The sequence below is a fragment of the Talpa occidentalis genome, unplaced genomic scaffold, assembly GCF_014898055.3.
Source record: "Talpa occidentalis isolate TD23 unplaced genomic scaffold, MPIMG_talOcc4v2.1 talOcc4.8, whole genome shotgun sequence".
NCBI lineage: Eukaryota > Metazoa > Chordata > Mammalia > Eulipotyphla > Talpidae > Talpa > Talpa occidentalis.
This window is the reverse complement of record NW_023605194.1, coordinates 33778289-33791912: the sequence shown is the minus strand read 5'-3', so window position 1 is coordinate 33791912 and position 13624 is coordinate 33778289. Positions and strand designations below refer to the sequence as shown.

At 36.3% G+C, this 13624-nt stretch overlaps 1 protein-coding gene across 18 annotated transcripts in view; it reads left to right on the top strand.

Annotated features, from left to right (window-relative positions):
• The window catches only part of CCSER2 (coiled-coil serine rich protein 2), a 123143-nt gene that overhangs the window by 66706 nt on the left and 42813 nt on the right, over positions 1 to 13624 (top strand). For 16 of the 18 annotated variants that reach the window (XR_008550089.1, XM_054690594.1, XM_037497424.1 and 13 more), the window contains one exon: positions 977 to 1139. Coding sequence is in view for 16 of the 18 variants with exons in the window: in XM_054690594.1 (XP_054546569.1) it covers positions 977 to 1139 (163 nt within the window). In the remaining 2 variants the exon portion in view is untranslated. Of the gene's footprint in view, positions 1 to 162; positions 279 to 976; positions 1140 to 13624 lie in introns of those variants that run through there. The other 2 variants (XM_037497433.2, XM_037497428.1) reach the window with 2 other exon arrangements.

The following is a 13624-nucleotide window of genomic DNA, read 5'->3' as shown; positions in this document are numbered from 1 at the left end:
AGATACCCTTTCTGTTACTGGCTTGGGTTAATGTTTAGTTGTATTTTTAGCAACAGTCCTAACTCAGTAACTATGTAAGCACTGAGGGAAGATGGAGTCACAGGGTAAACTGGGCTTGCTTCCCACTGGGAGGGCTGGGAGTTGAGCAGGAAGGAAGGCTTGTTTGTCAGTGCCTTGTATGCAACTATGTCTGAGTAGGCAGCCAGCGACACAATGTCTTCCTTGTACAAAGTAACACTCTTAGTGAGTGCTCAGATATGTGAGGAAAAAGTGTTTGGGTAAGTGAACGAGAAGCTCGGGATATTTCAAAGAGATTCTTTTCCTTTTTGTGGCTTTTGGATTTTAGGGAGTGTACTATTTGTTGCTGCAAAGTACTAGCTTTGTTTTCAGTAGCATTTTGTACTTTTTGAACATCAAACTGCAGACGATTGAAGCGTCTTACTTTCTAAATCTGTGAGCTTAATTTAAAAATATAGTTTTGTTTGTGATGAAAGTTAATTTATGCTTCTTCAAATCAGTGAAAATTGATTTTGGCATTCATTTTTAGGAGTAAGTTATATGCGAGACTTAAAATCTTATACTCTTTCTTAGCATTTTCATTCTGAAGTCAGAACGAACTAGGGATAATGAAGAAGGCCACTTAAAACTGATTAGTGGTATTTAAAATGTGTAATGTTGATTTTCAGGAATAATTTGCTTGTTTTAAAACAGTGGGACTGTTAATTGCTACATAAATGACTGTGATGTGAATGTTTTTTAATTTACCTCAGTTTGTAATACAAAGTTCATATTTCACCAAAAGAACTAGTTTTTCCCCCCCTGAAAATCTTGCTTTTGTGATTAGCTAACATAAATGTCTGAAATTTTTAGAATATTGCTTTTATGTTTCGACAGCATTTATTGTCACACTATAAGTAGTTAACTTTTATAGAGTCGAGTACATGTTAAATAGTGCTTTGTTTTTGGATCTGTGTAGTGGAGTGTGACAATATGAACCGCTTTGACCGACCAGACAGAAATGTTCGGCAATCTCAAGAAGGATTTTGGAAAAGACCACCCCAGAGATGGGGTGGACAGGAACATTACCATCTCAGCCATCCTGACCACTATCATCACTACGGAAAAAGTGACTTGAGCAGGTGAGTCTAGTTTAGATAATACTTTCTCCTCTCTGATTAATGTTCAGTCATAATACCCTCTATAAACTGACTTTTGGTCTGATTTTTAGAATCACACAGCCACACACAAAATTTCATAACATTTCAAGTTGTATGTGATATTAATTGGAATAATATGTCTAATTCTTTCCTTTGTCCCCAGTTCTAACTGGCTTTATCACAAATATTTTATACCTATTATTATTAGATATTATTGAATGTTGACTATTAAAAAGTTTATTATCTTTTAAATAATGTGTAAAACTAATGTCAGGTGATTTGTCTCCTTTTGCTTAAGTATCAAAAGTTAAAAATTCCTCAGGTACTGTTAAAAAACCAAAAATTATTTACAGTGATAGAATTCTGTTAATTTTCAAAGTATATGTGACTTTGTAGTCATTCAAACCTGGGATCAAAACTTGCTTAGCATAAGTTAGGTTTGTGATCTGTAAAACATAGTTAATAATACCTTTCTCTCAGTGTTTAGGATCAGGATAAAAATGCCTAGAGTATTATCTGGCTTTCTGTTGGTACTCACACAATGATAGCAGTTATTTTTTTTCCATTTCATTCTCATCTCATTCCACTAGGGATTTGAGGTTATATTTGAACAAATTTATAATACAGACAATAAAAGTAGGAAAACAGAATATGGAAGGAAAACATGCACCCAGATTGTTCTTGATAAGGGGGAAAAAGTGACTTTTTAGATTACTATAGCAAAAACAAAAAACAAAACTTCATCCATTACAAGATTTACAAAATACATTAAAAAAACTATGTTTCTTTTGAACTGATTTGCTTTTATGTGGCAAAAACCTGCAAGAGGGCCTTCCCGGTGGCACAGCGGTTGAGTGCTGGGTTGTGAAACTGCCCGCAGCCTTTGCAGCACCGGTTTGATCCCCGGCTGCTCCCCGGTCACCAGAGGAGGGTCCCCCGTGGCGCGCAGACCTCTCCTGCCGCCCGCTGCTCCCCTCAGCAGTGTACTTAGGTCCTTCCGCCTGCTCTGCTCCCTGCTCTGGCTCTGGTGATTTCTCTCACCCTCCCGTGCGTCTGACTGTACCCAGTGCTTATATAAATAAATAAATAAATCTTAAAAAAAAAAAATAAACCTGCAAGAGATTGCTTTGCATAAGTTTTTGTAAGGTGAATACTTTGTGATAGGGTGAATAGTCTCAGACCAGTTTCCCAAAGTAGAAATCTGATATTCTTTAAGCTTGTTTCGTATGTTCTTCAAGGCAACCTAGTCCAAGTGAGAAATGATAGTTGTCAGTGGGTCATGAAATGAGGAGGTCCAAATAGAGATCCCTCTGTTGATTTAATATAATGTGGTGCAAATATTAAAATTGAGATCTAGAAGAATGAATAGAGTACATATCCTTCCAGGGATATTTTGGTGGTTCTGTTTCTCACATCTGGGATTTTCATGAAGAATGAACATCAGATATTTGGTATTATCAGACAAGAATCTTATGTAAAGATAGTCTTAGTTGATAATATTGAGGACTTTCCCTCATTTTTTTTTTTTAAATTTTGACTTTTTTTTTTAGATTTATTTATTTATACATACAAGAACTGGGGTACAGGCCAGAGTTTTGGGGGGTGAGAGGATTCACCAGAGACAGAGTGGGGAACAGAATAGGCAGATGACGGAAAATATACTGCTGAGGGGAGCAGCGGGCGAGGCAGGAGAGGTCTGCTGCGCCATGTGGGTCACCTCCCTGGCCAGGGATGGAACTTGCGCTGTAGTGGCTGCGGTGAGCTTCATAGGTTGCATCTTACCCCTTGCACCACCACATTTTTTTTGGTTATCTTACCCCTTGCACCACCTCATTTTTAATGGTTAGTTATAGGAACATAAATGTAATGCCAACTTAAGAAAATTGAGGACCCCAACTTGCTTATATTTATTCATCCTTTTAACAAACATATTGAGAATCTGTATGTTGCATCCTGTGCTAAATTCTCAGGAGGAGATGAATTTAAAAATGGTGTGAGAAGTAAAGCTGTGGATTGGTAATGACTTCTGGAAACATTGTTCCGATGATAAAAAGAATTAACAGTGCATATAATAGTAATTATTGGTTAGGTAGAAGATTCATGTGCCTCTTCCATTCCATACAAAGATGAGTAATAGATACTTCCTGCTGTCAGTGTGCGCAGAACCTGTGGGAAAAACAGGAATGTAGTTACAATGCATTATTAGTGCAGTGTAGTGTGGTGTGGTGTCTCAGTGGAGTGATGTGTACAGGACTGGGGAGCATGAAGCAATTGTTTTCATCTAGGATAGTCAAACTGATAAATATGACTGTAGAAACTGTAAGAGAAGGATGATACTCAGATGAGAAACAACGCCATGTGCAAAAAAACTGAAATAGTATGGCATTTTCAGAGAACTAATTTAAAATTCATTATTAGTTTTTTGGTTTGATGGAATGAATAGATGTGATCTCTCTCAATAGCAAAGTTATCTGTGCATTTTAAGGTAAAAGATGGCAAGTTTCAGCTTACAGTAAGATTGTTAATGACACTTTTCCAAAGTGGAATTATCTGCCTGGAGGTAATTGCCTCTGTCCCTAATCAAGCTGAGGTTTAGAAAAGTTAAGTAACATTTTCTAGGTGTCAGTAGGTGTCAAAGAGAGATTCTCTGATTGACTGAGTATGGGAATTAAAAAGTTAATGTTAAATGAGATTTTTTTTTAAATTGTGGACTCTTTGGTTCTTCTTTTTTTTTTTTTTTTAAAGATTTATTTATGCATACAAGAACTGGGGTACAGGCCAGAGGTGTGGGGTGGTGAGAGGATTCACCAGAGACAGAGTGGGGAGCAGAACAGGCCGATTGACTGAAATACACTGCTGAGGGGAGCAGCAGGTAAGTCAGGAGAGGTCTGCTGCACCCTGAGGGTGGTTCCCTGGCTGGGGATCAAACTCATGCTGAAGCATCTGTGGTCAGCTTCATAGGTTGCATCTTAACCCCTTGCACCACCGGGGACGCCCACTCTGATTCTTTTAATATATAAATATAGCACGATTTTGCAAAAGGTGGTAAAAATATGTATCCATTTCCTAAAACAATAAGTACAGATCCCTTCTGCACAGTGTGTTTTAAGGCAGTTGTGGATCATCCACACTGGTGATTCTCAGTGAGGAGAAGAAATGCACAGAATTCTTGGGGATTGCTAATTTGACTGAATTAGTGCAGCTCAACAAATGGGCTGATGCACTCTGCTTAATCATGAGTAGTTTTAGCCAGTGTATTCATACCTTCAGGTTTTGGGGTGACTGTGTGGAGCTTGGGACTTTATAGACCCCCCTGAATCAGTTATGAGCATGGCTGTTAGAGATAAAACTTCATCCAAGTTAAATAAGCCTTATATCAGCAGACCTTAAAACTACAATTTTCTTTCTTATACCCTTTTAGAAAGGTATGGGAACACTAATCCCAGGGTCTTTTTAATAGTATACTTTTTAATGTGAAAATCCTTACCATTATATAACTTCTCTCTCTCTCTTTTTTAAAAGATTGATTTATTTATGCATACAAGATCTGGGGTACAGGCCAGAGGTGTGGGGGATGAGAGGATTCACCAGACAGAGTGGGGAACAGAACAGGCAGATTGAAATATACTGCTGAGGGGAGCAGTGGGCAAGCCAGGAGAGGTCTTTTGCGTCATGTGGGTAGCTCCCTGGCTGGGGATCGAACTCATGCTGCAGTGGCTATGGATTGCTTCTTAGGTTGTGTCTTAACCCCTTGAGCCACCAGGGAGGCACAACTACTTTTTTTTTTTTTTAAAGATTTATTTATTTATGCATAGAAGAGCTGGGGTACAGGCCAGAGGTGGGGGGGATGAGAGGATTCACCTGAGACAGAGTGGGGAGTAGAACAGGCGGATTGAATGAAATTACACTGCTGTGGGGAGCATCTGGGGAGTCAGGAGAGGTCCGCTGCACCATGTGGGTTGCTTCCTGTTTGGCCAGGAATCGAACTGGTGCTGCAGAGGTTGCGGATTGCTTCATAGGTGCTGTGTTTATAACCCCTTGTACCACCAAGGAGGCCCATATAACTTCTTGATTGTTGATTCCCTTTCCTGTCTGTCCTTCAAATGTCATTTTTGTCATAGTTAATTACAGAATTGTGTCTTTCTATAATTCCAGGGAACTGGTTGTTCAGAACCACTGATGAAGTTTTTCTTTATTTCCTTAATTATACTGTACTCTTTTTCACCAGACCTCACCTTTCATTCCTTTTCTCCCTGGACCTCTCCCATTTTTCCTACACCTTCCACTATGCTACATGGAAATCTTACATTCTAACAAATTCACATCCTTCTTTTCCTAATTTTTCCTGTAGATCTGAAACCTAACTCTTTCCTAAATATAGTAATTCCTTAGTAGCAGTCTTACCTGAAGATGTTTTATTTTCCACTCCCTCTAGTACTTGCTGTTTATAGGTGGGGGTCTTTTCTTTTCATTTCTTTGCCACTCCATTTTTTTTTTTTTTTGTGGGACCCTCGCCAGCGGCCAGGGGGAATGAACCCGGCGCTGCAGAGGCTGCGGGCCCAGCGCTCAACCCCTGCGCCACCAGGGGAGGCCCTCATTGCCACTTCTAAATGAAGTATTTTTAAGCCTCTTTGAGGCTTAGAGCTGTTGATAATATCAGCTCCACCTCTCTGTTCCCTACTCCTAGTTCACAAAAATCTTGGCCTTTGGCTCACTGTCCCTCTTCATGGTAAGCTTTGTTACAATCCTGAGAAGCTATAGGGTTTGTATATATGGTTCATATAACCCTTTCTGGTTCCTTACATGCATTGGATTCTCTCTACGTAAGATCATGTCATCTGAGAACAGAGATAGCTCTACTATTTTCTTTCCAATCTGGATTATTTTTTTGTTTTGTTTCTTGAACAGTTTCTATGACTTCAGAACCTTCAGTACAGTGTTAAATAAGAATGGTAAAAACAGGAATCTAGTTTTGATAGCATTCAGACTGACACTATTAAGTATATTGTTAACTTTGGGTTTTGCATTGATACTCTTTATATCAGGTTGAGGAAATTCCCTTCTATTCACATTTTGTTATGCAATTCCCTTCTATTTATTTTGTTATGATTTTATCATGAAAAGCTATTGAATTTGTGTCTATTGATATTTCTCTGTTCTCTTAATGTGCTGTGTGATATTAACTGATTTTCAGAAGTTGCACTAACCTGCATTTCTTGGTTAAATTCAACCTGATATGGTATATAATCCTTTTATGTATTGCCAGATTAATTGTGCTAGTATTTATAAGAAATGTTGGTCTTTAATTTTCTTATGATGTCTTTTTGTGCTATTTGACATTGTCACATAGATTGCATTGGAAGTGTTCTTTTTTATTTTTTGAAAGAGTGTGAAAGATTTTTGTCAATTCTTGAGCATTTTGTAAAATTCATTAGTAAAGCTATTGGGGCCTGGACTTTTATTTATGGCAAGTTTTTTGATTACAATTAAATATTTAAGATGTTCTGTAGATGTCTGTTAAGTTTTACTAGTTTGTAGTGTTCATCTCCTTTTAGTTGATCTTCCTATTTAGTTTATCTACTAATGAATAAGTGGTATTAAAGCCAGTATATCTTGTATGGGAGGCATGCTAGCAACAAATTATCTAAGTTTTTGGTTATCTGGAATGTTTTCACTTCTTTATTTTGAAGGATAGCTTTGCTGGATGTAGAATTATTGGTTCTCAGTCTTAGCATTTTTGACTACCATGCTTCCTGATGAACTATCAGCTGTAAATCTCACTGAGCATGTTGTCTACCTGATAAGCCACATTTTTCTTGCTGTGTTTGGGATTTTCACTTTTTCTTTGATTTTTGACAGTTTAACTACAATATGTCTCTCTTAGTTTATCATATTTTGGAGTGTGATGATCTAATCATTAGATTAGACGTGTCTTGAACCAATTAGTCATTAACTTTTCACCAAGGAACTTTGTGTGTGTGTTCAGGCATGCCTTTAACAACCTGTTAGCAATTTATAGCTCTCTCTTAGACTTCATTTCTTGCTCACTCAAGGTTAGACAGTGGTGAGAGATTAAGACATTTTCAGGTATTCTTTTTTTTTTGTTTGTTTTGTTTTGTTTTTATAGAGGTATGTTATTTATTTATTTATTTATTTGTTTGTTTGTTTTGTTTATACATGCACTGGGTACAGTCAGAAGCACGGGAGGGTGAGAGAAATCACCAGAGCCAGAGTGGGGAGCAGAGCAGGCAGAAGGACTGAAGTACACTGCTGAGGGGAGCAGTGGGCAGCAGGAGAGGTCTGCGCGCCATGTGGGACCCTCCTTCGGTGGCATGTGGGACCCTCCTCCGGTGGCCGGGGAGCAGCCGGGGATTGAACCGGTGCAGCAGAGGCCGCGGGCAGCTTCGCAACCCAGCGCTCAACCGCTGCGCCACCGGGGAGGCCCCATTTTCAGGTATTCTTAAGCAAGTACTTAGCCTATGTATTTGGCCATTTATATGCACAGATATATGTGTGAGGCTTTTCAAAACTTTTTTGTGGATATCTCATTCCAACTTCTCCTTTGTTCCAGTTGGTATCATGTCTCAAGCAGTAAGATTTCAAACAACTGTCTTTTTTTCCAAACAATTATATTAGAGATAAGGTTATTACCCTAAATGAATGCTGAATGGGATCAAATAAAACAGCTCCTGAGAATGGGCTTTTTCTAGGGAGGTGCCAGATAGATCAAGAACTAACAGTTCACTGGAAATGATGCGTTGTGGAGAGTTTAACCCAATTTACATCCTACTCCCTCTCCAGCTCCCTCCCCCACATCCCCAGTGATTACTGAATTTCACAGCTACCATGCTTAACATTAAGACCTTGGTTTTCAAGCTACTGCAGAACTAGGAAGGTAGGGATGGGCAATAAATTAAATTAACATGCCACAGAGCTTGTTCTTAGTTGGATTTTTCTTCTTATAATCACTTTTCAGTTGTTGGAAGCATTTGGTTGACCATTTCCAGCATACTAAAAAGTTGTTTTGATAATTTGCCAGTGTTCTTAGTACATTTATGGAGAAGTATATGGAGATTTTTGGTCTGTCATTCTAGAAGTACTTCACTTCTATAATTTTTTTTTGGTAATTAATAGACTTCATTTTAAAATGCAGTTTTAGGTTGCAGAAATACAGAGCATTTTCATATACTCCCTCAGCTTCTCTTATACATATAATTTCTCTTGTTATTAACATCTTGCATTAGCCTAATATTTTCAGAATTGATAAGTCAATAGTGATACATAATTATTAACTAAAAACATTCTTTGTTTATCTATTCAGTTGGGTTTGACAAATGCATAATGACATGTTTCTACTACTACAGTAGCATGCAGAATAATTTCACTGACCTTAAAATTCCATGTCCTTTCATCTTTTCTTCTCTACCACTTGTATCAGCCCCCTCCTAGCTCCCTAACCAGTGTCCTCACTGTAATAACTGAACTTTTCATTGTTTCCATGCATTGCCTTTTCCAGAATGCCATATAGTTGAAAACAGTATGTAGCCTTTTCAGATCGGACTTCTTTTACTTAGCGATATGTATTTCAGGTTTCTCCCTGTCTTTCATGGCTTGGTAGCTCATTTCTTTTTATCACTGAATAATGGTCTGTTGTATGGATGTACTTAAGAGTTTTTTTATTCATTTACCTACTGAAGGACATGTTGATTGTTTCCTCAATTTGGCAATTATGAGTAAAGCTGCTTTTACCATTTATATGTACACATTTTTGACTGACTGAAGTATCATTGGTAAATATTAAGAAGCATGATTGCTGGGTTGTATACTAAGAGTGTGTTTAGTTTGGTAAGAAACTGTAAAACTGTCTCTAAAAGTGGTGGTACCTTTTGTGTTTCTACCAGCAGTGAATGAGAACTTCTGTTGCTATATGTTCACATCAGCTTTTGGTATTGTGTTTTGATTTTTTGCCCTTGTAATTGGTATATAGTGTTATCTCATTGTTATTTTATTTTTCAATTTACTAATGGTATATGATGTTGAGAAATTTTTAAATGCTTATTTACCATCTGTATATCTTCTGTAGTGAGATATTTAGATATTTTGCTCATTTTTAATTGGGATTCTGTTGAATTTTAAGAATTCTTGGTATATTTTAGATATTTATCCTATATATATACGTTACAAGTATTTTCTTAGTTTGCCTTTTTATTTTCCTAATGGTGTTTTCCACAGCAGATTTTTAAAATTTTATGTAATGCACTTTATTTCTGTTGTGAGAGGTATGTTTTGTGTTGTGTCTGAGACCTATTGCCAAAGGATTTTTCTCCTTTGTTGTTTTTTAGATTTGCATTTAAGTTTAGTTCTCTGATCCACATTGAGTTAAGATTTGTGATAGGTATCTAAGGTTATTTTTTTGCATGTGAATGTCTAGTTGTTCCATTATCATTTGTTGAAAAGACTGTCCTCTCTCCTTTGACTTACCTTTGCTCCTTTGTCAAGGATCAATAGACTATATTTGTGTATTTCTGAAATCTTTATTCTGCTTTGTTGATTTGTCAGGTCTTTCAGTAGTTCCACTCTTGATTACTGTATATGGTAAGTCTGGAACATAGTGTCAGTGTTCTGATTTAATCATCTTCAATGTTGTGTTGGTTATTGTGACTCTTGCTTGTTCATATAAACTTCAGAATCATTTTGTTGCTATCCAAGGATAACTTGCTGGTATTTTGATTGAGATTGTTGAATCTGACATTTAAAAAATATATAATCTGTGAACATAAAAATACATATATTTAATTTTTATATACAGTTTTTATTAATGGTGAGAAAAGAAACATTGACGGTGTTGTGAAGTCAAACTGTGACCCAGATTGGGAAATAAATGAAAATGAAAAATCTCTTTTTCTTTCCTCTGCCTTTCACCAATCTAACCGATGAATTGCAAACCTTAAGATTTTGTGTATAATCATACATGTTAGTATTCAGTCTACACTGCATAGTAGACAATAATAAGTACATAATATGTATATGGATACAGTCACATAATACATAATTTGGGGAGATTGCTTTAAACTACAAGAATAAAAAAAATAGATTATGATAAAACGATATATTCAGGAACCTTAGAAGACTGCCTACCACGTCATAAATGATAAATAAGCCTCAACAGTTATCGTTTAAACTTCTCAAGTAGTGAATTAAGAATGTCTGAATGCTATTCTTTTGAATAAGATGATGAAATGTGGGCTAAAGCTATTAAGGATATTCATAGGAGACTGATTCATCATTTTGCATGTCATGTGCAAAAAACCTTCAGTGAGTAATTATGAAAACTGCGGTGAGTAATTAGGTAACAATGTGATTATTAGGCTTGTGGATTGTATGTCAAGTGCTGCTAATGTATGTGCATTAAATTTAAATGTGCATTAAATTTAAAGTCTGTGAAAAGACTTTAAATTCTTTTTTGTATTCTGATACTTATTCTTAATACATTTTTAGCTTCACTGATACCTATGTTGTTTCAGTTGTTCATACACTCCTCCCAACTGCCTGGGTTCTGTCTTTGCTCACACACTGCTAACCTTCCAGTTTATTCCCAAAGTAACCTTCAGTATTGTGTTGCTTTCAGCATCTCATTTCTCTAGTAGAAAGCCATGATTGTTATCATTTGTACACAACTACAATTTTATGTCTGTCAACACGTTACAAGGTGTTGTGTCCAATAATTCCTTTTTTGTTTCATGTTTATTTTTCTTTATGTTCTTTGAACCTTTGTCTTGGGTTTGTGTTTGCTCTCTTGGAAGGCGATGTTACCACTCACTATTTTGTTTTGAAGGTTCTGGTTGTCATGAGTGAACAGCACCATCTCAAAAGGTGATGTCAAAATCTTCCATTATCTTTATCTCTTAGTAGTGTCCTTTATTTTCTGAAAATACCCTCTTATATAGTTGGTTTCTGTTTCATCTTTGTCTTCTACTCTCAGCCTTCTCAGTTGTGTTCATTTTTCTAGCAAATTTCAAACATTCTTCCAGTTACATGTTGCATTATTTCCAACTTTCATTGTCAGAGGATATAGCAACAAATACACAGATAACAAGCAATGTGTCAACATTTACTAAGTTGGGGGATAAAGGTGAGCAGTATATGGCACTAATGGTACTTTTTAGACATTTCATTTGGAAAGTTTTTACAATATGAAGTTGGAAATTATTGATAGTAACATAGTAATATAATAAAAATTGGCCTTTCATATTTACTATATAGTAATGTAATAAAAATTGGCCTTTCATATTTCCTATATAGTAATATAATAAAAATTGGCCTTTTGTATTTACTATATATCCGGTACTGTTTCAAATGCTTTAACTTTTCTTAGTTCTTATCTCGTTGAAGATACCAGGAAAGGCTTCAGGAGTAAGTAGCATTTTAGTACTAGGAGAAGATGTAAGTTTAGTTTGTTTTTTTTTTTAAAGATTTATTTTATGCATCCAAGAACTGAGGTATAGGCCAGAGGTAGGGGGGGCGGTGAGAGGATTCACCAGAGACAGAGTGGGGAACAGAACAGGCAGACTAACTGAAATACACTGCTGAGCAGGGGGTGAGCCAGGAGAGGTCTGCTATGCCATGTGGGTAGCTCCCTGGCCGGCTGGGGATCTAATTTGTGCTGCAGTGGTTAAGAATAGCTTCATAGGTTATGTCTCAACCCTTTGTGCCACCAGGGAGGCCCTCTAAGTTTAGTTTTGGATCTCATAATGAAAGTGTTTCAAATGCTACCTAAGGCATATCAACTTTGTTACCCACTGGAGAACAGTGAAAGTTAAAGAGATTGTGACCCAAAAATACTAAGTATTTTCAAAAGCCAGTTACTGTCAGCCAGGATTTAAAACTAAATCTTAGGCCAGAGCTAACTGATTTTCAAGACCACGTCCTTTCTCGATGCTAATTCTTTGTGTTCAGTCAGTGATCAAGACTTACTGACTCTTCCTTTGAAATTTTTTAAATTCATTAGTTACTTTCATTCCATATTTCCATGTTTATGTCATACTGATATAAACCCTTATCCCTTACATGATTCTCATGCAGTGGTCTGCAGGGCAGTCTCCTTTATTCTCTTTTCTCTCTATTCTTTCATTTACGAACTTGGTAAAATAAAAAAATAAATTTTAATTTATTAACTGGGAGTTTTTAATGTGATTCCTTCCAGATTGCAACTCTAAAATAGTACTTTCCATGTTGCAACTAAAGAATTTTAGAATCTTAGAGATGAAGCTTAAAAAAAATCTAGTGGTAAAAAATATAGTGATTAAAAAATCATGCTTTTTTACTCAGTTTAGTGAAAGCAACAACAACAAAACAAAAGCCCATCTGTCTCTAATACGAAGGGAAGAATACACATTTCCCATCTATATTACATCTTCGTGGAGTTCATAATTTGCCATAGATGGCAAAGAAACACGATACCTGTGAAAAGTATTATGGGGCTCAGTGGAGGGCTCTATAAGGATACTTATGGAAGTGTACCAAAGCCTGCTTTGGGGGATTAAGGAAGCTTTCTGTGATAAAATGCCAACTAAGTTTAGATGTAGAGTACTTACTGTTCTCCAGTTTAAGTATGCAGTGGAGAGCAGAATGGGTAGATTGGTCCATAGGACAGAGAGGTTGAGGAAATTGCATCTTGCTTTGTCAGTCTCATGTACTTGGCTGGGGATTAACTTGTGTCCGGAGGAGTCAGATGTGTTAAATGATGAATTGAACAAATTGGGATTCAGGCTCCCATGTGGGGGCTTCATAAACTACATTTAAGAAAGACGTGCACTTTGTGCCATTACTTTTCTTTTCCTAGAAAATCTTAGTCTTTCAGTCAAATTCAGAGTTCATACTTTACAGTGCATCTGAAATTTTTTCCTACTAGGAAAGGTTCCCAAAGTATGTCAACTTTTTTTTTAATCCCCTCTGAAAACACAGGTCTTATCACTTCTACGATTTGCCAGGTGAACCTGTATTTTTGTCTTACTATTTTGGTAGTTTTTGACTGCTAAACACTTTGATCACTCTGTATAAAATACCTATCACTTCAGTCATGGATGACAGATTCATACTAATTAATCTAGATCCATTATTTGAAATTTAATAGTTCAACTAAGGTTTAAGCCAATAAAAATAAAGCAGAATTATATGTGAACAAATTAACATATAGCCTATAGATGAACTATTTAAAAGATCTTAAAATCTTTTTCTTTGTTAAAAGAAAAATCAGATCTGAAATCAAGTATGAGAAATATTCAGAGAAAAACAATCTTGTGAAAATCAAGTTTATACTGAAATACTTGAGAATTTAGAGGTTTGGTAATACTTGTTAAAAACTAGAAAATCCAGTAGAGACCATATTTCTGCTTTTTCAACATGGTTGAAAATTAATGCATTGTGACATTTGAAAATTAAATATGACTTTAAATTTAATCCTGATG